Source organism: Dermacentor silvarum, chromosome 4 (genome assembly GCF_013339745.2).
Source record: "Dermacentor silvarum isolate Dsil-2018 chromosome 4, BIME_Dsil_1.4, whole genome shotgun sequence".
Taxonomy (NCBI): Eukaryota; Metazoa; Arthropoda; class Arachnida; order Ixodida; family Ixodidae; genus Dermacentor; species Dermacentor silvarum.
The window spans coordinates 170,846,348-170,870,512 of NC_051157.2; the positions used below are offsets into that span (position 1 = coordinate 170,846,348).

Consider the following 24,165-nt stretch of genomic DNA (forward strand, 5'->3'; position numbering starts at 1 on the left):
AAGCGGTTCATTGCTCAGAAATAATGCTGGGTGCAGAGGTATGTGTTCGTGATTTGCAGAAGCAAAAATCTTTTTCCTCTCTGTTTCTATAGCAGGGTGCTGGAGAAGAACACGGATGGCTGTTTAGTATTGCCACACTACATGTCGTAGGATCGCTTGCAGTCAGCAGGTAAGAGTGAGTATCACAAGTGTGTCCTATACATAATCTATAAAGAAGCACTTTCTTGTACCGTGCTGTTTTCTCGGTGATCGAGTTTCCTAATTTTGGTTTAACCATGTGTAGCCCTATCAATTCTTAGGTATCGCACGGTCATTGCCAATGCTTCCTCTGCTTATGAGATAGAGACGACCTTAAGGTCTGTGGCAGGGATGTGTGCGGCTAAAAGATGCTCACGTAGCGTTTTTGGCGGCAGCTACATCGCTTTTTATGGTACCCAGCATAGGACAATCGCTTGGTTGCACATATACGCGGAGCCCAACAAAATGTATAGTTCATGAAAAAAGCCACAGGCCTGCGCAGCACACGCAGAACAGTCACAGCGTAAGCTGGAGAACTGGCTCCATAGGAGATTAATTTGCTGCACCAAGCACTACAGGGTCTTAGCGACGAAGTCTCTTCGCGTCGTTTTCACGAGAAAGATTTGAGCTGTCCACCCGGCGTCGACGACGCCCGGCGCCGCAACACGTCGGGTTCTGCACAGCGGTCTGCTGAGCCCGACGTTGCCTGGTTGCAGCCGCGCGCGTAGCTCTATACGATTCGCTTCTTCAGCAGAGGTTCGTACCTTGCTAGATGTCACAACGTGTACCGAAGAGTAAACACAGGCATCCAATCTACGTGGCGCACATGTCACATCCCTTGACCCGTGGCACGATGCCATGTTGTTGATGATGATGACGATTATGGTTTATTGGCATCCCCTTCGAAACGGGGTGGTGACAAATAGTAACCTAGCCTACTTGAGTTAACCATGTCCAGCTACATGCAGCATGCAACTGCTACATGTCGGTAAACCTGGTGGAATATAGCACAAATTTATGCAATGTTCGCACGTATCGACGCTACGCAGCGCGCATGTCTCCTGACAAATGACACGATACGATGCTAATGATGATGATTTAATGGCATTCCCTTTGAAACAAACAGTCACCTATAGCTTGCTTGATTTAATCAGCTGTGCTATACATATTTTTCATCCTTGCAGTTTTGTATACAATATCCTTAATCTTCCTTTTCTTCCTCGAACCTTATCTATCTACCCTGTACGAATACCTATGCAACTGATGCACGGCGTGTCACCTGGTGTATTAATATGCAACTGCAATATAAACTGCGCAAGTAATGACGCTACGGGACTCGCATCTCCATCGCGTGCCAAGTGGCCCGCTACGATGCTAATAAATGTGATAATGATGACGTAATTAATGGCATCCACTTGGAAGCAAAGCGGTGACAGTCACCTAGCCAGCTGTTGATGATGATTATTATTATTTATTGGCATCCCCTTTGAATCGCGGCGCGGACGTGGTCATCAAGCCAGCTTGATTTAATCATGTACAGCAATATGTATTTTTATACCATCTTTGTATACATCTTCTTAAACTTCTTTTTCTTCCTCAAATATTTCACCTTGTACAGCTACATGTGCATCTGCTACACGGCGTACCGCCTGGTCCCATAATACTGCGAATGCAACGCGAAGTGTGCACGTATCGACGCTAGGGCAGGTTTCCGCGGAGTTTTTCCGCTGCAAGCTTGCAAGCACTGGCAGGGCTCCGTGGTAGAGGAGCTGACCCCCTCGTAGCACGGGCCAGGGTTCGATCCCGGCGGAAGCTGGGACATTCTTTTTTTTAATAATTCCCGGCGATAGCTGCTACGGATACTGGACACCTTCCGACAGCGGCGGCGGCGGCGGCGTACACCATCGCCAACCGAGACGGCTATTGGATTGAGCCCACAACAGCATAAGCTGTAAAACAGAGTTCTGTTTTCGTGAACCCATTATGGCTATGACTACACTCAATGAGTACGTGACCACAATAGCCCTGGTAAAATTCATTAACCTCGTATGTTTAACAGCCTGACAGTATCGCGATTGCTTTAGCTGTAAAATACTTGTTTGAAGGTGTGATGCACCGCATATTAAAACGTCGAACCAAGGGATGCATAAACCACACCAGTAGAAGACACGGAAACATCTACGTAGAATTCTGCGCCGGAGTACTTTTCCTGAAGTTCGAGGAAACGTGAGTGTATTTGTGTCTTAGGCGCACGCTTTCCTATTTTTACAAATGAGATATCCTATTCAATGGTGCTGCATTCCGAAGATGGGAGCAGGCGAGTGGGAGCCATTAGGATATACAGGTAGTATTTTGCCAGTGCTTCCAAACGAAGGTTCAGATGAGCCCTAATAGCTGGTCGTTTACGAAACAGCCTTGCAGTGGATATGTCGCGAACTGTTCACATGGCGTGGATGCTCAACATGTAATTTAACATGCAGGGGCACTGTAAGTATACTCAAAGTGGAGGTCTAGAAAATCGTATGGTCTTCGAGAGTATCTCCCTCAGGGTTTAATAACGGCAGAGGATAAGTTTGCGGGCTATTTAATTGTTAACTCTGTTCCTAGCTTTCGTTTGTTTCTTTCTTTTTTGTCTTTTGTAAAAATACATATCCGATATGTATTTTCCCCAGCTTTCCCTTTTGACACTGCGGCGCATTCTACTACCCTAGTTTATTTCTTTGAAGATGATCAGGTTCTATATAGTCGCATTTCTCGCGAAGGTGACTTAAAGCCCTATTTAGTTTCCGCGGTATTCCTTACACTCGTCTCCACCAAGGGACACGTCGTTTAGAGGGCAATCCATTCGTTTCGGGGATACATAATGATGCCGCATTTACCATAAACGCCATCAAATATGCCACTGCATCGTCGATACGAAATTCCACAGATGTCATCACAGGTCAAATGTCTGGGAACTCTGTCGCGTTTCTAGTCGGTACCGTCAACTTTCCACCGGGGCACATATGAAAAGCACTCATCAACTTTTATTAATTTTTTGACAATGAAGAAATGGTTACTCCACTATGAATTCTAATCACGTTCCACTCCAGCTACGGCATGAGTGTACTCGATGCGATGCTTAAATCTACAGATGAGAATGTTTTCTTTCCCATGCTGTAGAACGTGGGCTCTTTCTTAAGTTTATAAAGTAAGCATGCACCTGCAGGGAAGTGGAAGGTTCATATTTAGCACCCTGTCGCATCACAACAATAATCTCCCCAAAGGGTGTTGTGTGCACTCAAATATCCTGCTGCAGCATAACGCTCGGGTAGTTCTGTGCCTTATCTTAATTCTTTGGGCCTTAACCACATTCTTGTCTTGCCATCCATCCAGCAGCTCACTTTCACTAAGATCATGGAGGTCGTTATCAGAGATGACAGCGCGCACAGTGCTCATAGACTTGTGTGGCCGACTGAGACAGGAATGTTCCCAAACAACTAATCATGACAGGCCCGTAGCCAGGGGCCCGCCCTCCCCTCCCCCCGAATTTTGCTCGGTCCGTGCCAATTTCTGACTGCGCTGAGTAACGCTGTTTCATTGTTATTAATGAAATCTATTGAGACGAATCATCCGTATAAAAATACACTACTAGGAAGCTTCATCTCAAAACTCAAAATGTAGAACGATTTATAAAAGAACATTTAAAAAGTCACATAATTTACATACTGCAATTTTTACCGAAAATAATTACTGAAAAATAAGTGTTTTCCTCAAACAGTCATGGCCTTCGGCAGGTGCCTCCCCCCCCCCCCCCCCCCGAAAAAAATTCATGGCTACGGGCCTGGTTTGCTGTATTGGAGCTTGTCATGTAGTTCCGGAAGGAGGTCTCCGCTTTCCATCTTCATTACAAAGTAACCTGGACACATCGCTTCTGTCAAATATTTTGCGAAAACAAATGGAGATATCGAACGAACAGCCTTGATTTCATGTTGGCTATGTATTACGTGGTACTTTGGAGATGTTTCTTTTCGTTTCATGAAGAAGTGGGACGTTTCATCGTTGCGGCCCCTCTTCAGTGAGCGATCATAGAGTGGAGGGAAACTTGAAGCCGTCATTAATATTGTGAGCACAATATTCATCCTTCATCTTCTTCACCTGTATATAATCATCATCACTGTGCGCGTCATCTTCGTTCAGTGCGTGGCTCAGCCGAAAAAACGCGTCGAGACAACAGCCGTGCTGGCGCCTTTCAATATTACTATATTCTGCAGGAATATCCGGTACCCCCCTCGGAGCCCAACCAGGGGACGTCACAGCACTAGAACTATTCTATTCCCGTATATGCCAACAGTACATTCCCACTATCACCTCATATGGATGACTTAGATTGCTTATGTCACACAAGGTTAACCCTCACTGTCTGTAAATTGCAGGTAAAATGAAGTGAAGACAGGAGAGACTGAATGTGAGAGAGAAAGGCGAAGATTGGAGAGGAGAATAGCAAAAGACAGCTGCCGATTCCCCTCGGGAAGGTCAGTACGGGGAGCGCATGCATGTGAAGCCGAGGCCAACGGGGTGTGTTGCCTCGTGCGAGGGGCCTTAAAGGTCCAAACACTCGGCTTCACCCCAGGATTCCCTATTCCCCGGACTCAGCTGAGCCTCTCACGGTTAAACACGGGAGGCTCCGACCCCCATATGCTCGGGTATGTGGTGTCGCAGCGCACCAAACGCCTGCTGACCCCGACGTCCATACGAAGATGGCAGCTCGGAAAACACACGCATAAAGAAGAGACGACTAATACAGGATGGGCTCAGACTGCGAACTATGATTCACAAAATTTCGTAGAATTTGCGTAAACGAAACTATAAAGATTAGGTGAAGTGAAAATTTTTCATTTAACGCAGATATATGCATCTAAGTGTCTTCGTTTCTTCAGGAAATCAATTTTAGAGTGAGTTTTCACTCAGCATTTGTCATATGAATACAAGTGACACCTTAAGCTTAGAGAAACAATATGTATACTCCAATGTTCAGTCGTAAAGCATCACAAAGCTTGTAGGAAAATTATCACCACTCACATTTCTAAAATATTCCCACAGGAAATTTGCCCAGGCCCGTACAATACTGTTTAAAGTGCAAAACATCGGGGAGAGCACAGTACTCATGTTGGAAGTAAACTTGTGCACACTTATGTGTATCAGAAGCGCTGAGTGCTGGCCCAGTTGGTGCATCATGTATTGTCGCAGAGCGGAAATCAGGGCAGGAAGAAACCACGCGGACAGGACAGACGCTCACTTACAACTGAAGTTTAAATAAAAGGTTCCAAGGAAGCGCAGGGGTGCAAACGAGCGAAAGTAACAAACGTGCGGTTGCACACCGCTCTTTAACAATGGAACAATTGTAAACAAGTCTAATGACATATTGCTGAGGGAAATTATTGAGGTTGGCCAGGTTTGCGCACAGTCAGCCACGTGCGTTAGTGTCCCTTCAGTAGCGCTGACAGCTAAAGAAACAAGTTACCTCAGTAGGCGTTAGCATTTTTGCAAATTCTGCATGGAATTATTGTCTTGTAGCTCCCTTCTGACTGCGCATGCGCGCCCCCTCCGCTTCCTTGGAAACTTTTCCTTAAAATTCTGTTGTAAGTGAGTGTCTCTACTCTCTACTTGGTTTCTACCTGCCCTTATTTCCGCTCAACGACTCTACTTATGTGTATTCCATGACTCAAGAGGCCATACTACATGCGCATGCACAGAACACAGTTTATGAGAACGATAATACGCGCCTTCAGCACTCCCAAAGCATCCGCTTGTTCTAGAGATGGCTGGATTTTATCGAAGCCCGGGACCGTGACCGCAGCGTCCATGATCAACATGCGGCTGAAGTCCGACGCCAGGGCTGACGTCTCCAGCGCCAAGTCCACTGTATCTGGAAAGCCAAAGCGAGCCAGCTTTACTTGATACAGCTTCAGATTGTCTATTTTTCTAAATTCCAAAAACAAAGGCACAAAAGCTAGACGTGACCCGACAAGGGCCTTTAGTACCTACTAAGTATATTGCATTTGAAATACACAGTAATACTTTCTCAGCAAGTGCCCACAAAAAAAGCAGGTATTTTTAACCCTAGAAATATAATAAGGAAATAAATAAAAAGTTGTCGCAGTTTCACCTGAAAGGCGAAGCATCAATTGCGATAGCAAATTGGTAGAGAGCTATACGGAGTAATGATATTAGCTTTATCAGCTGTATAAACTTGGACATGCAGCAGCACAGGCAAAACGCAGAACTGTTGCCGACGCCGTCGGCGTTTTGCCCGCGTTCGCTCAAAATGCGTGCGGCGTTGGTGACTGTTGCCGGAGCCTCTGATGTAAATAGGCACTTGGTGCCGCAGCTAAACGTCGCCTCCCTTCCCTCCCCCTCCCCCCCTCCCCCACGGCCTCTCGCGCGTCGGAAGAAGGCGCGTTTGCTCTACATATAGGGTGATTGTAAAGGAGGAAAGAGACGCCTACTTCTGCAGCCCTTAAGGGAGCACGGCGCAGAACGCGCGTTTGTTCTCCGCCGTGCGTTCACTCCCCGTGAAAGCGCGCGCCCCTCGCGCCCTTTCACTCGCACATACAGCGCTCGGCGCGTGGCGACGATTTCATCTCCATTGACGTCATACGGAACCTCACGGCGACGGCGACGACGACGGCAGAAATCTGCTTTTGAGTGTCCATATAATTGCTATTGCAATAATAAATGCGTAGTACATCCAGAAATTATCTTCCTTAAAGGAAAAAAATCGCACAGAAACTTCTCTGGGAGTTGTATAAATATGCTTAAGCATTGTGCCCTTTGCTCATCTACACGCATCCCGGTGTCATTATCAATGTTATGAATCTTGGCCTGACCGATATAAACCCTTATCAACCCTCATCAATTTTTGTCAACCTTATCGTACATGATCCGGCCCTTATCAACTCTTATCGATCCTTACCAATCGTATCACACTTTATCCGACCCTGATCAACCGTTCTCCGTGCTTATTAAAGTTATCAGAACTGCTCCGACTATTATAAACCCTCACCACTCGTTAGCACCTTATCCATCCGCGTCAAACCACTGTCAGTGGTGATGAGACCCATATAACCCCTCATCACCCCTTATCGTCCTTGTCAACTCATTTACTGCTTGTCTGGCAGTGTTGCGCGACGCGAAGCTTATGAGCCCTTAGAAATCGGTTGGCATTTCGGTCGGTGAAGGAACGCCCCATTGGAAGGCGCATCCCGCGACCGCTGAAACACCTTGGGGATGTGACATGTTTGGCATTATCGCAAAGTCAGAATTTTCCTGATGTCCATAATGCTCCATGACGGCTCTACATGTGGTCCTAGAGCTTGCTTTTATTCCACCATCACCAAATCTTTCAACAAAGCTTTACAGAAACTGTTTTTCGTTGACATTTGTTTACTACTGCCGGCGCAACGTGTTCATATGGTTTAAATATATTCACCTTCGGCAAGCGTGGTTGCAATTACAGAAGAATGTTGTGGGGCTTCTGGTGCTGGCGTTATCTTCGAAAAAAGTTTAGGTTTTGGTTTAGATATCGGCTGCAATGCCATAATAGCTACGCAGGCATTCAATGGAAAAATGATCAGTGCTACTCAGGTGTACCTCTCTCACAGTATAGAAATAGCAACAGTCATTGGTCGGGAGAAGTTTCAAAAATGCAAGGTAAAGTGAATTCATGGCGAGGGCGGAATTTGTCAATGTTCAGTCGTGCTTCAGTGTGGAACGTGTATTTGTTTCCCGTCTCATGTATGCGCTACAAGTACTGCACTGCTCACGACATCGTATTCAGGCACTGCATCGCGTATTTGCACAAGTTGTGCTCGAGCTCGAGTTGTGAATGAATGCGGTGCGATAAACTGTTCCTCCCCCTTGAACGGTGTGGTCTAATATTAGTCCGGCTTCTCTTCAGGCAAATTGTTTCTCTCCTGTTTTTCTTTCGAGACAGTGACCATCAGTTTTTGCGAGAAATGTTACAGCTCTGATTAGTTCATTATCTTCCTAATAGTGCCATCAGATGCCTAAGATGTTCCACAGGCTCATTGGGGCTTTCTCAAGGTGGTCGTTGACTCATTTCTTTTCTTGAAACTTAGATTCAGTCATTCAGTACAGTTTCACCGCTAGTCGAAAAGCAATTTCTGCGGCACTGGTGGACTCAATTTTCCCAGATCCTTTGTATCGTGCACCATATTTAAATCGGCTTTATCAAGATATAATTAGGCGGGTCTGTAAAATGTGCATACCTACTGGAACATTTTTCTTTAAATTGCATTCGGAAACACTTCCCGTTAAAATCTGGTTGAACGCGAGGGGCTGCTTCGTGCCGTGGTCCACAGACTGTCGACTCTGTGCACGTGCTGAAACCATAGATCACTGTTTCATAGACTGTACGGATTTTGGGGGGACATTCTCGAACGAGGCTTAAAGAGGACAGTGACATCACTTCATACTCAATTAGGTTCCTACCGTTTAAGATTACTGGCGGTCCTCCCTATGACATGTTCGTAGTGGTCGGTTTATACAGCCTATGGAGAGCAAGACTGTGTGATCGCCATGCCTAACTCCGCGATGTACAACATCCTTCTGTCGTGAAAGTACAGCTTATGTAAGAAATGCGTACGCTGCGCTGGAACCTCAGCCTGACTGGATGCGCTTGTTGGACGCATGTGTGTGTTTGCCCGAGTTTTGAGTGTGTAGTTATCTCCGCTCTGTAATATATCTTCAGTATCGTTTTCCATGTAATAAAGAAAAAAAGAAGTGGTTGTTTAGCCCAGTGGGTGAGCACTCCGCTTCTGAGCGTGGGGTCGGGGGTTTGAAAGCCACCACCGCCAACGTTCTTTCTTTCGAATTTATTTGTTTTATTCATTAATTTCTCCATAGCGATTCAACTTACGCAACGGACGGACGGGTTTCCTCGTTGGGTGGGCATAGAAATGCTTACGCATGTAATAAACAGTATTTAACAATAGCGCCAGTGTGACCTAAAAATTTGCACTGTACCTATGTGAAGTGAGAACAGCCAATCCGCCAAATGTGGCATGAAAAGACAATGTAGGGTCTTTGTGCTCTACCGGGTGATCGTTCTTAAGTTTTGCAGAATTTTTGTGAATTGCCTGTGGCAGAAAGAGGCGGACAATATTTGCAAGAGAAATTTAAACACATATTCAACTAATTGACGTAAGTTCACTAAGGAATTACTCAGATACTTTACGGCAGATATTGAAATTAATAAATTGTAGTCGGTGTGTTTGCAAGGTGTAGCCACTCACAATAAATGTTCAGCATGACACCAGTTTCGAAATATTGATTGCCAAAGTGTGCGATCAGATACACGGGCGCTCCAGTTACTTTTGTGCTTGAATACATAAAAGAGCGTTCTGTTAAAAAGTAAGTGGAATATCCCGAAACGCATGTCATCCTAACAATTTTTTTCATAGTGGATATGCCTTGCAACGTAACAGGCTACGATTTGTACATTGACGTATGTGCTCAAAAGCAAATAATTTAGAAGGTAATTAGTTAATTTTCATCAATTAGTTGATTGTTTGTTTCAGTTTCCCATGAAAATGATGTCCGCTCCTTTGAACATTCGCGTTCAAGGAATGGTATTGTACTATCGTCAAGAAGAGATAATTAATTGTACAGTAAAACTTAAAAATTATCACCCCGTTGTTATATCATAATCATCAGCCTATATTTATGTCAACTGCAGGAGCAAAGCCCTTTAAGCGTTGTCCACTGCAGGACAATGCTTAAAGAGTCAGTATAACTAACTGCCTTCCATGCAAGCTTTATATTCTAGATATAATTACGAGCCAAGCGTAGTGCATAGGCTTCAGCCGTGAATATATTAGTTTTCCGGGTGCAGAACATTTCCTGAAAATGATGGACCCACAGCTAAATAAGACACACCGGCATGTGACATTAATGCGTCTGTATAGAGTTCTCGTACGAGTGCTTTTACGGAAGTCCTAGCAAGTGCGTCTGAGTGTTCGTTTCTGGGGCATGCTTTGTACCATCTAAAATTACATTCTGAGGATTTACTTGTCCAAACCACCATCCGATTATAAGGCATGCCAGCAGTGTGGGAGTCCGGAATAATTTTGAGCACCTGGGAATCTTTTAGCGGGAGACACACGGTCCGATTCGGCGTCCGATCCGGCGTCCGACGCGCCGGAATGGCAGCCGGAATCAAGGCGTTTTGCAGCACCGGATCGGATGCTCGGCGAGCGACAAACTGGACAGATTTTCAACGTCCGATGCGTCCAACAACCGCACCGTCGTTTGGCAGCAGCCAATGACAGCGCGCCTGGCATGTGACGTTCTCTGACGTTCCCTCCAAAAAGGCGGCGCCGGCGGGCCGGTTTCTCGCCACTTTTTTTTCACAAAGCACCAATGTTACCAAGTACCAGTTACAAACACTAAATAGTTACCAGTTCAGTAAAATCATCTCCAACGTCTGCCTGTTTTGCAAAGCAGCGCCTAGATTTAGCACTCAGCTACTGGCGAGATCGGCCGTTCGTTAGTTAATTAGTTCGTTCGTAAAACTTTATTGGCAACAAGGATCAAAGGGTCACTAAGCGGCCAGGAGCCCAGGTCCTGGTGGCCGCCTCAGCCCGCTGGACAACCAGATGTTGTTGGTCTGGGTCCGAGCTGAGCAGAGCAGCCTCCGGGAGCCGCGATGCCGACCAGCATTTCGCAGGTACACAGCACACACCGACCGTATGAGCGAGTCTGCTCGCTTAGCTTCCACGCTTGCTCTTCTCATCGATGGCGTCGAGTAATCCAATTGTATTTAATTGCGGGTAACCTACGTGTAGAGTGTTCATCGTGTTGGCAAAAAAAAAGTTGCAGTTTCGGCCGAAAGGCGAAGCATCGATTGCGATGGCAAGTTAGTAGACAGCTATACGAAGTAGGGATAGTAGTTTTATTCGGCGGCCGTAAAAAGTTGCAAATATTCGCTTACCTAACTAAATAAACAAGCACGATGTCATGCGCGCACAGGTAAACATGGACAAATCTCACTCGATGACCGCGGAAGCTCGTCAAAACGCTGGAGTGAGAGAGCAGCGGGGAAATTGACCTTCGCGCTGTCTTTCGTCTCGCTTCAACGCGAAAGTCGAAAGAACAGCGCATACGAAGCTACCAGCACTCGGCGCGGGCACTTTGTGCCCATCGCAGATCGCTTTGAAGATGAGGCCCCGCGGGCGCACACTTCAGCCACATAGCAGATCGCTTTCAAGATACGGTGCCCGCGCGGCAGCTCCGTCAGCAGCAGCCGCAAGGGCAGAACGCACTACCCCCCCCCCCCCCCCCTTTGCCACCGTCTCTGTCGCCTCCTCCCCGTGCCCCGCGAGCGAACGAAGACCGGGCGCTTTCCGGCCGCTTTCCTCTCTCGCGTGCGCGAGATTAAGCTGCGGTTGCCGCCTCATCCTCGCACGCTTCCACTCGCACACAGCCTACGTTTCGCGGTGACGGTTTTTATCGCCGTTGGACTTTTTACGGAACCTCACGGCGACGACGACGACGGCAGGAATGCGCTTTGAGTGTCCATATAATTGCTGTCGCAATAAAATAAGCGCACTTCGACGAGCTCGGGCTGGATCGCAAGAGCCGTCGGCTGTGGCTTCCGCCGAGCTAGGCCTACCGGCTCTATCGTTGGCTGTCAGCGGAGCCATCAGTGGACAACACACTGTTGCGAAGTGTTTTGTCACTCGCACAGAAACAATTTCGGTGACAGTGTTCGCGTAAAGCGAAGCCGCATTGCGCAAAGTTGTTTATCTTGTATTTCTCGACGAGGATGTGAAGTCTTCCGAGCGTACAAGCTGGGGCGCAGGATCTGGGCGGAGTTTACGCACCGGTCGATCGTTCGGATTCACGCCCGTGTGCCCTGATTCGTCGTATGCCGCATGCAGGATCGGACGCCGAATCGTACCGTGTGTCTCCTGCTTTAACGTGCAGCGAATGCATGGTCATCATCATCAGTCTATATTTATGTCCATTGCAGGTCGAAGAATGCTCCCTGTGATCTCCAATTACGCCTGTCTTGCGCTTGCTCATTCCAACTTGCGCCTGCAGAGTTGCTAACCTCCTCACCCCACCTAGTTTTCTGCCAGTCCTCGACTGCGCTTCCCTACACATGGCACCCATTCTGGAACTCTAATGGTCCATCGGTTACCTACCCTACGCATTACATGGCCTGTCTAGCTTCATTTCTTTCTCGTAATGTCAGCTAGACATGTCAGCGTGGTACACGGACGGACGTTTTTGCACTTCACCCCATCAAATGCCGCCGTGGCCGGGATTTGATCCCGCAACCTCGTGCTTAGCATCCAAGCGCCATAGCCACTAAGCCATCACGACGGGTCTTTGTAACTTCTACAAAAGACATGTTACAATCAGCTGCCACTGCCACGGTGTAGCTCGATTCGCTGGGGCCATTACGTGATGTTTAAGGAGGGGGAGAGCCATTGCACCCGTAAGGTTCCTCACGAGCGTAGAGAAGGGCATTACAGATCGCTTATGGAGCAAGTGGCACTGGTGATATGATTTCCGGTTGATTAGGTGGGATGTTGATTATTTGCATGTACTTTCAGAAAATGCATGTACCGCCTTTGAAGGTGGCGTAACCATTCATCAGATACTATGCAAAGACCAGAGTTCCCAGATGCCGCCAAGCAAACAAGCTAATAACCATCCAAAAAGAAGCCCAAAAGAAACGGAAGTTGAACAAATTTTCTCATTCTTAAAAATAGTTTAATTATAGCACGAGAAAAATCACAAAAATACGAAGGGAACGTAAACAAGTAAATTTTAAAATATTCTACAAAGAAAATATGCGTAAGAATGAACGAAAGCACTCATTTACTTTTTAAAATAGTTTCCAGGGTAGTCAGCACCCTGTTCATTGCGGGTTTGCCAGTACATGAATCTCACACTTGAAATACTTGCATGCTGCTTTTTTATCGTCTCCGGTGACTGGGCGTAACCATTCTTTAAGTTGATTTCTTTTTCCCACTTTTTACAATATCTTTTACCATACTTCGACCACTTCAAAGACATTTTGCACAAAGAACACTGGTATAACACACTACGATGACCACGATAGCTGGCAAGGCGTCAAAACATTGATGAATGGATAGGGAAAGTTTCGTACTTTGTGATTCCTGCTGCTTTCGCGTATATTTAACCACAAACGTACCTTATGGTCACTAAAATAACTATATTTTCAATAAAAACGCGAATGAGCCCAAAAGAAACGCGATGAGTGACTGTAAAAATCTGCACGCGACTCGGTGAAAGAAGAAGCCCAAGTCCGTTTATTTTGAGCGGAACTAACAACCCTGGCAAAGAATCTCTACCGGATTTGTCCTGAAGGCACCGGTCGTCAGGCGGATACCTAGTTCAGCATCTTCAAGGCGCATGGAGTAGCAGTTTGATACACTATATATGGTCCCGTATTCTAAGCGCGTACGTATGAGGTTTTTGTAGCGATTCATGAGGCACTTCCTGTCACTAAACCATGTTAAGTGCGTAATATCGAAAAATGTTTATTGTTTCCAGGCACTTGCTTTTAAAAAATGCTTTATGTAGTGACTGTGATATGCATGTTAGTTCATTGACAATAATGATACCTAGACATTTGCGTTCTCAGTTTACAGGTAAGCGCTGACCATGCAGCTGAGTATAGGGGCCTCTACTTCTTGAAAAAAGAACGCAGAAGCCTATGAAGAGATTTAGCTTCATTCTGTGGCCATCTTGACACTTAATTCGGGACAAGTTGAACCTGGCGCTCGCAGATTGCGAGGTTATACGATTTAAACCCTATGTGTACGTCATCGACTTAAGTGGAATAAAACATACTTCGGTCGAAAAAATGAATGTAAAGAATTCATGCTTATAACAAACAGAATACAACTAAGCACTTCACCTTGTGGTATCCTAGTCTCATGAATAAATGGAATCGACAGAACGTTTCTAATCCTAACCCTTGCATATCGCCCGTTAGCTTCGAATTTTCGAGTCTCATGGGTGGGAGGGAGGGGGAAATGCCCATACTTTAGGCGGTGCCGTTCTTCAGAGCCTGCGCAGAAGATAGACTTTTGTATTATATTGATACACGACAATATTTAATTTATGATGACCAATATTGATTTCTCCCATCAATAGAAAGTACATACGTTAGAAGTGTTCGCAAAATACCACACCACATCAACGAACCCTGAGGGCCAGCTCGTTGCCACTTTTCAAGCAAGCATCGCGTGAGCTATCGGCAGCGTTCACGACTTCATTCACGATAGCGTTCACTACTAGCTAGCGCTGGCCTTGCTTCGAATTCGTTCATGGCTGGGCTCTCGCACGTTAAATTGAACGACGCCAACATTCAATCTTGCCAGAGAATGTGGCGGCAGGTTTTACAGTTATCATAACAGCTAGAAAGCACTTTGACCTGAGCTGAAAGCGGTTATTGTGGAAGTCATCAACAGTACACGCCAGCGTTTTCTAGGGGACAAGCAATATGCTTTTTTGTGTGCGTCTGAACATTATTGCATTTTTTACACTGTTTCTAGAAAGAAATATTATCATTGTTATATTGTTCGTTTAACGAAATTCGGGTGCAACTCGTCTAGGACGTCTATTCAAGTATTGCGAATAGCCGAAACACGTCGTGTGTGAGTGTGCGCCGGGCTCCTCTCTGGCGCCCCTGTCTGGACACGGTGGGCCTTCTAACGGCGCAGGCGCGAAGTTGCGCATGCCTAGTGACATATACACATTGACTTAAGTTGGCATCAAAGAGGTTTATTTAAGAGTGAAACATAGCCAGCGGCATATGCCCACACCAAGGCCTACAGTTTTAGGCCCGTATTCTCAAACGGAACTTAAGTAGGGCGTCAATAAGTGCGGGAAAAGTACAAGTGTTAGGGAAGCTTTAGGAGAGTACCTTCAAAAACGACACTTAAGTATCACTTTCGATAGTAACACCTTTCAGGTCAAGTATGTCATTTGGTGTCGAGGATACGTAAATAATTTACGTATGTTGCAGTGCTTGCACGCGCATTCTGCTGAGCAAAATACAAATAACTATTTGGTTTTAGCGCGTTACTCAAACTCATCTGGCCACAAGTTCACATTGGTTCTCGCAGCCACCGCGGTTGTGTGTGTTGCCGTCCCGACTTTTTTCTTTGTTTTATTGCTGAAAACGTGCGGTGTTTGTGCGTAGGGTTTGGTAGAGTGTGTGTGTGTTTATGTTTTCAACCCGCGCGGACGATGTAAAAAAAGAAAACAAGCTTTTCCGAAGAAGAACGTAGCGTGCTCTTTGAGCTCGTTTCCCGCAATAATTAAATTATAAATTATTTAAACATTAACGAGGTCCCCGGTGACCACCTGAAAGGTTCCGGCGCCGTAGAATCGCAGCACGGTCAGAAGGTGGAGCAGCGACGGCACGGGGTGACCGCGTTCGTTGCATTTTGGGGCCAGTGGCAGCATTTCCAACAGGCGTAGCACCGCTTGCTTGGAAAAGCGGTACCGCCACGAGAATTCCGCGTCGTTGTATACTTCCATGGGATTCTGCCGATCCCTAAACCGTGGCCGTAGTGGCGGCGCGTATCGGTATGCCTCATCCTCCGTAATATCGTGCACACGTCCGGCGAAATCGGCAAAGTCGGCAAGGCTGCCATAGCAGTCGGCCATCTTGCTTGCTAGGCGAGAGGAGCTAAAGTCGCACTTAAGGTTGCCAATGGCCGCACTTTACTTTATAGCACTCAAGTGTCGATTAAAGTTTACCCTAAGTACAAGATTAGTCCATGAAACGCGTTAAGCATAGACCGCCTACTTTAGTCATAAGTTCAGGGTAAGTTCCGTTTGTGAATACGGGCCTTAGACCTGCGCTAGCTTCGCAATCAAGCCACATTTCTGGGGGAACACCTGGATAGCCAGGAAGAAAACTGGCTCGACAATGGCAAAAATGCTATTCGCAATGAAAATTACAACGCGCGAAACAGCCGGCGATCCCGGCCGCATGCTTTCTGTTTATTTCTGTGTAGTTGTGTCAGGTGGCTGCAACAGTCGCAATGTAGCAGTGCGGAAGTTCAGCGCAGTGGACTTACCAGTGATGGTGAGATTGTACACTTCAGCCACCCGCTGAGCCATGAACCGGGCCATGTACTCCTCCGGCTGTAAGAAACATAGGCGACACCTATTAGGAGTTTCCAGACAATGGACGCAGGAAGCCGGACGCATAGCGGAACGTATATCAAAGTACTCGCTATCCCGATGTTGGCTATATGTATCGTGAGTGACTGCGAAATGCGTTACATTCCGCCGGCAATGTGACGCCATCAAAAAATCACATGTTTCGTTGCATTCGCTGCTGTACCTCAACGAGGTAAAAGTACTCTAAAGTGTATTTCCACTCTTTCAGGTTACCATATAACCGCAGAAGATGCAGCCGCTCACGCGGAAACGGAAGAGATGGATAAGGGCAATATATAGCAAAATTTACACTTCAGCTAAATATTTCGGCAGAGGCACTTAAGTTAGCTTACGTGTGGGAATGCGAAAGCACTATAGTTCATTTGGTGAAATGTTTTCGATTGATGTTTTCGACTTGCATTAAAGTTTTCCTGATCACGTGTGGCGTGCGTGTATGCGTATATGCTAGCCAAAGAGCGGAAACATTCGGATCATTTTGCTGCAGAACGATGACGCGCACGAAATCCCAAGAGCAAGAGACGTGCGTGAGGCGCAGCGCTCACTTTAGAGCGCAACTCTAGGCGACCGTTCCTGCGTCGAGTGTCGGACGAGTACAGCGTATCAAAGAGCGAACGCCGAGCGCAGCTAAATCCCTATATACGAAAAGTACCGCCATCCTTTGACAAATGCCGCTTCGCTCTCAGTGCCAGACGAGTACAGGGTATCAAAGAGCGAACGCCGAGCGCAGCGGGGGATGAAAAAAGCGGCAAGAGCGAAGAGAGCGCTATGAGGAAAGCGGAGGAGGAGGGCATGGCGAAATCGTGAGAAGAAAAGGGTAGTGCAGCGCAAGACGCGTACTGCGGCGACGATGGCTACGAGATGGCGCCAGAGTAGCGCGCGGCGGCTGGGAGGTGTCTGCCTGCGGCGGCAGCTGTGAATCGCACCCACGCGTCAACCACACGCTGCTTCTCGCGATCTCCCGATTCGCGAGGCAGTCACGCCACACTTCGCTCCGTTTGCAACGTGCCCCACGATACAGGTTTCCGCACCAGCCATATCGCGAAATGCAAACACGTATAGAGGTGCGCTCAAATTTCGCTTTAGGCAGTATCGTAATCGTCGGGGAAATGTTTATACATTCATGACGTGCGTCACCTCCTTCCCATTAGCTGCGCGTATCATCCAATGACGCACGCACGAGGCCACATCTTTAGTCAGCCACAACCGTGGCGCCGCCGTGGCGTCGGGGAAGCGTGCTTAATTTTTTTTTACTCACCGAGAGCATACCAGCCCGGATTTCCTGCCGCACGGGATCCGGAAATCGACGAGGGTGGAGGACATTCCCATCAACTACGCCGCAATACTGCAACATTACCGACTCGAAAGAATAGAATATCCTTTACCACATCCAAAATGAAGCAAGGAAGAAGCCACCGCCCTCCGCAAACCACAAACGAATACGTATGTCCATGGAATTATCATGCACCGGATGCACCGCACTAAATTCTCATGCCTATGCCGATATTGTGATGTACCAGACACCCTCCAGCACATGGTGTTGGTGTGCCAGCACATGGTGTTGGTTGTGCCCACACCGCTGAGGAAAAACGGTCAAGGACGATGCCCTAGAAACCCCTTACAAGCACCGAAGAAACGTGGAAGGGCCATGTTAACGGCACAGAGCCTGGAAGATCAGCGAAGTCTGGTGGACCGGGCCCGGGCTGCGGCATTAGCCAACGGCTTTCTGGACTGAGAGAGCCGCCCACCTAGGGCGAAGAAAGAACACTTTCTCGCTGTTTCTAACAATAAACGTTCATTCCTCCTCCTCACACCCCGGCGGCCCTGGTTCGATTCCCACCCAGACCGAAATGCACCAAATTTTCTTGTCAAAGCCATTAATTTACTTTGTTTAGAGGAACCTCCCTGAGAAATTTGACGTCCATCCCATTATTTCTTACGTGTTTTCACTCTTTGCGTCCTCGGCCATTTTTGGTACCATCGCTGGACACACACCGCCTCCGACGACGTATTTTCGCGTAATGGGTCATATAATGCTTTCGCATTAAAAACGCAGGCAGCGATCAGATAAAAACAGGGCATGACGCCAGTGTATTATCGTGTCATCTTTCCCGCTGGTTCTGTTCTCCCGGCCTTCAGCACTGGCCGAATGTGTCAATCCTGGAGCGGCTTGCAGTCTATCGAGATTCATATTGCTCGGTTGAAGCATTCGGCTTACTTTGTTTTCAAAATTATTTAAGTTGAAATTTTCCGATGGCCACTAAATAACGTTAGGTTAGGAACGTTAGGAAGGCAAAGGAAGTCTTGTGTCATCAATGATAACTGTGTGTGCTGTATCTTTTTTTCCCCAACGTGTGGGAACGATGGTATAGTGAAGAAACGATGCATGTGCTAAACAAGTGACATTGTTGCTCGAAAACGGGAGACGTTAATCAATTGCTCCATACCCTGCAACCCACTCGTCGGACAGTTAATTTGCATTTATTAAGAATTGTCATTTATATTAATGAGTCCAATTTATATCTTCTCTTCAAAAGACTTTCAACTCAGGTACACTGAAATAATGTGTCTGGTATTACGCTGAACTTGAAGAAAAAAGCATGCTCTTTCACCGTATTCATTGTACCATCCTGCTGAAATAATGCCACAAGCGACAAACTGCCAAACAGGTGAGTAAAGGAACATGTTGATGTACTTTTGCAGCAAATTTTGCGGCGGCAAGTATGATAGCGTTGCTGTAATCTCGGATGTCACTCCAAATCCTCGTATGGACCACTCCATTTCTTAGGACTAGTGTAGCGCCTGACAGCTTCAAAAAAAAAGCCCAATGAGGGTAAGTCGCCACCTTCCACCAAAATTAGCGACAGCAACACAGCCGTAAATAATACTTCATCCTCAAACCCCGTAACAAATTTTTGCCTTGATGGTTAATTGGTCACACCTTGCAACATGTACGCCACGCTAAAGTCATTGGCCTGCATTTACAAAAGGTTCTTACGCAATAATTTATCGTAAGAGCCATTTCCTGTAAATCTTCAACTTGGACGCACCATTAGGGCAGGCGACCCACCACCCAACATCTGCAGATGGAGCGACCACTCCTTTGCTTCTATGCAAAGACTCTCTACAACAAGACTAGTCCACAAGGCACCGGTCGCTAGGTGATGGACAGAATCCAGCCCTTTCAAGGCGCTAGGAGTAGCAGATTGATACGCTATGACCCCGTCCATAAAGCGCGTTCGTTTGAAGCACTTCCTGTCACTACTGCAAATCGACTGACGAATTGAACCACCTATTCACTTGGACTTCATGCAGTAAGGTGTTCTCCTCGAGACAATATGTTCAGAACGGCTAGGGTTCGCCTAACCCGCCGTGGTAAGCGTCGTGCATCTGGAGCTGCACTGCAAAGCCCGCAAGGCGTCAGATCCCGGTCACGGCGCGCGTTTCGATATGGGCTAAATTCAAAAGCGCCCGTCTGGCGTGCATTGCGTGCACACTTCCGACGTCTTCCACTGCGGTGCGCCTCATAATCATATCGTTGTTTTGGCACTAAAACCCTAAAATTTAGTTTAATTAATATGTTCAGGTCAGCACCTTGGTGAACGTCTTTCCGTCTCACAGTGCCCCGAGAGACATCGCGATAACTGCAGCACCAGATGTGATGTTTAGAACAAAATGATTGGAGTCCCCGCACAGCGGACGGCATACAGGAGCTGGGGAACGAAGTGTCAGTGTAGGTTCAGGATCCTTGAAAAGTACTGCATTGGAAGAATACAGTGAACGGTAGGTACAGCATTGCATGACAGTGGAGGTCGCGATTGTTGGCCTCCTCATGCTGTGACGGAGTATGCTCACTAAATCCACGCTTACGACCACCCACCCAGAGTAAAAAAAAATTATACGCGTTCGCTTAGACGGCTCCTAAGCCGCTCTAAGCTCGAAAATTTGTTATATACTGCCAGCTGTGTACAAGTTTACAATGAACCTAAAGCCTCAAAATTTTTAACAGCGTTGCTGTTTAAGCTCGAGGCTCGGCTACAAATTATTCGCAGAAACTCCGCCGAGGTATGACGTCACTGCATTGCCCAGCAACCACTTGGAACAGCTGCGCCTGGCTACGTGGAGCTTCGCACAGGGGTCGCTACGTCACCGCTCCGACTTCCGCGCCGCGCCTAGCTCTGACGTCACTATGCGTCGCCTAGCAACCACCAGGCATGTCTGCGCCCGGCTGCACCACACTGCACCACCGCTTCCCGTACATCGATCGCCAAGCTTCCACAGCCGTGTAGGCGGAGGAAAAAAAGCCATGACATCCCTGCACGCCGCTTCTTTCGCGGCCTTCGTGTAAAGCTCCGTGACGCCGCCACAGCGGCACATTGCCTAGTGTCTTTGCGCCGAGCACATCGGTTACGCCGCCTAAAAACATGGGTGGGCCGAAGAAGTACATAACCCACGAGGAAGAAGATGCTCGACGGGAAGCCCGTCGCACCACTGCTCGTGAACGAATGGAACGGCTGCGATCAAACCCGGAATACCGCGCTGGTGAATCTTCATCAAAGCGACAGCGAAGAAGGAGTGCAAAACTCGGTAAAATCTTGGCATAACATAATGATACATAGCAAAAACTTTGCGAAACGTCGTAAACCTTGGTCGACCCCCAGCTACGCTGTTTCTTCAGCCTTGCACCACTAGTGCAAGCTGCCCTCATTTTTTTTTTTTTTTTTGCTAGGATGCCGTAATGGCCAAGTTTCAGGCATTTAATGAAAGGTTTTCCCGTCCACGTTCGCTTCACGCCCACCCCGCTGGCGCTCTCTCCTCCTCGCCGCGTACTCTCACCAACTCCATACAGTGCTGCGAAAGCTCGGCTTGCATCAACACACCAGAAGTACGGCTCCACCGTTGTTCGCCCCCAAGTCGCTCTCTGCGGGACGCCGACTGAGTGGAATTTTTATGGCAGGATCAGTGCTGCCCAATGTGTGAGCACCATTCCATTCACAGAGCACACAATCGGCTCTCGCCACCTTGACGCCATCTTGCCTGGTGCACCGACCAATACATAGCTTTTACGCCGGTGACGCCACGCGCAGGGCCCTGCTAACGTCACGACGTGCAAAGAAATGACCGGAAAAGTCCGGAAAAGAGCATGGAATTGTATTTTGTTTCTTTGTTCTTGTTGTTTGTTTTATTTGTGACATGCCTACGGGGGCGTAGCACTGCCATGTTCGCCAAACATGAGTCTTCGCAGTATTCTGCACACGATTCGTGTTTATTCAAATGTCCTCGCACTATCCCTTCCACTATAGAAGACTGGAAGGCGTTGCCTGAAAGTCTGCCAATGCTTGATGATATGAAAGCGTCCGAAAGTGCATTATTGAACCATTTTCATTTATATTGGCGCTCTATTTTACCGCCCTACCAATGTTGTGTTTTCTCTAGGGTTATCATTTCTTTTCTTGGCGTGCTTGAACTTTGTTTTGCACTATGTTCTTTTGTATTTTATTGTAAGCCTACCTGCTTGGTCCTCTGACTGCAGTGTATCCTAAATAAAATAAATTAATTAATGTTCAAGGTGGTTTAGAAGCCCTTTAAGAGCCGGGACAACTTTAGTATGAGGTAAGGCAGCAGGAGCAGGCGGCGTATATTATCGTGGGGATCGCGATGAAGTGGACTTGAGTAGGTCATTTGATTATTCGGGCTCGATAACCGGTGGTCACGCAAACTAACAAAGTTGGCCCAACGGAAACTAAGTTCTGTCCAGGACCGTAGGCTCCTTGGTGGGATGAAGCAGTATTAAACGTACGGCGAGCACATACATCAGCGTGTGCTGAAACGGGCTGAGAAGTGGCGAGCGGCTAATTGCAAGTGCCGATGCAAGGAATTGCGCATAAAATAATGGTTGCTCTTGCTTCCCCGGAATTGTAAATGGCGGGATTCACGCGACAATTTTCCGCCTGTCCAGCGTAAAAGATTCGGCGTTGGCCTGGTTCTTACGTGGCCCACGCTTTCTCCGCCCTCAACTTAGTGACTGTCTAATCATACAGGAATATACCACGAAGAAATAGCGTTCTGAATGATTCCGTGTCACCGGGAGAAAACAAAGCGATTGTCCATTCACGCTCACCGGAACTCCAGGTTGCGGAGATGGCTGCTGTTGCTCCTCCATCTCCGGGGGCATGTCCGCCGCCAAGCCTGCCATAGAAAGGTATGCGCAGAAGGCTCTCTTATAATACCAGTCGGTTTATTTGGGCACATATACCTCTTGCGCTGCCCAAGCGGCGCTGCAAAAAAAAAAGCGACTACTAGCGTCCCCATCGCAGCATGGGCAATACAAAATGAGCAGTCCGCCAGCGAAACTGGTTGAGCCAGTATAGAGCCCCCCACTTTCGGTTGTGTTACGCCAAGTATTGCAGAGTACGAAGAACCTGGAAAGCTTCTTCCGCCATTCCACAATACACTAGAGGAGGAAACATGTAAAGGGGAAACTACGTCTATACGCTGTCAAAAAAGTTTCTGGTGGTGTCGGCGCGCTGGAATTCGAAGACATCTACTTCGAGGTAAGTACTGTGACGTTATCTAGAGCCTAAAATTGTGTCTACGCAACGTCAAAGCGATGAAGTGCATGTATGACCCAATTATACAAAGCTCACTTTGAGCTCACTGAGCTCAAACGGCGCCGGGCGACCTTCGCCTTTTTCCTGAGCATACTGCGTTTTACAGTGAAGCTTGTATTTGCTCTCAAATTTCGGTGGCGTTGTCGTGGTCACGCAAAAAAAAAAACAGCTGCTTCCACAGTAGAGCAGCTATTCCAGCTGCGCCGGCGCCGGACCACGTGACGCGCTCAGCCAATCAGGGTCTGTTTGGTGCGTCGCAGGGAGGAAAGGGGGTCGGCGCGCGCTCCACTTGGCTATCCCTCGCCTCAGATCACTCTCGGCGCCCGGTTGGGAAGCTCCGCGTGGTGTGTTCCGCCGAGGAGCAGGCTGCATTTTAGCAACGGCGCCGCGAACTGGCTCGGGAAAGGGCTCGTCGTCGACGGGCCGATTCTAGCGTGAGGGCTTCCGAAGCCCAGGCGAAACGTCTGCGAAGAGCCGCGGACCCCGAGTTGCGGGAGCGCGATGGTGAGGCCAAACGTCAGCGTCGTCTTGCCCTCCAGAAACCCGACAACGGTGTTGCACGCCTCGGCAACGCTGGCGCCAACTTCCCCCGGCGCGATGGCCAGATTTCAACGCGAGTTTCTCAACCGGAACTTCGGAGCCATCTGCAGTGCAGTGCGACAGTGGTGCGAGCACAACGTGGTACTCGTCAGTGCAATTCGTTCGGAGGGTCACCGAAGAAACGCACGACAAGCTTCGCTTACCCCCATTTCCTCGACAGGGGAGGGATACTACTTTTTCGTCTAAATTCATTGAAAACATCAAGTGTGCCTACTCTATACATGGGCGCTATAACGTAAAGTGATTCCAAACTGTATTGATTCCTACCTCCGGACGTCAAATTTAGGTAACCATCGACGCAAGCATCAGGCGGTGACCCGCAGCGCTGTCTGAACAACCCAATCAAACACTCTCCTCGTTTATAGGAGGTCATCTTTGTTCGCTTTCAAAATCAATAACATTGTCTACACTCAGCTGTTTTTCTTATCTAATTGGCTGACAAGAGGCAAGGAGCACGCTCTAGTGGAGAGGGTTTCGATGGGGCCGAGCCAGCAAAGTGAAAATAGATAACCGCATGAAGAGGGTGGTGCCGGCTTCTCCGATTAATCCGCTTCGCCTTAGCTTGCGGTGGCTGGACCAAAATCGCGGCGGCGGGCAACGGAAGGATAATAATGCCGCTAAAACGGGTCTCAGCAAATAAAAGTTGGCATAGCGATGTCGTATGCATGGCGAAAGGGCTCGATAACGTTTTACTGCCACG

General features: G+C 47.7%; 1 protein-coding gene across 1 annotated transcript in view; it reads right to left on the reverse strand.

The window, feature by feature from the left end:
• LOC119449038 (uncharacterized) overlaps nt 1–24,165 on the reverse strand; it is a 179,405-nt gene that overhangs the window by 116,171 nt on the left and 39,069 nt on the right. Inside the window, exons 9-11 of the mRNA XM_049666622.1 lie at nt 22,376–22,443; nt 16,152–16,218; nt 5,780–5,926 (exon numbers count right to left, since the gene is read on the reverse strand). Coding sequence (XP_049522579.1) covers nt 5,780–5,926; nt 16,152–16,218; nt 22,376–22,443 — 282 coding nt within the window. The remainder of the gene's footprint in view (nt 1–5,779; nt 5,927–16,151; nt 16,219–22,375; nt 22,444–24,165) is intronic.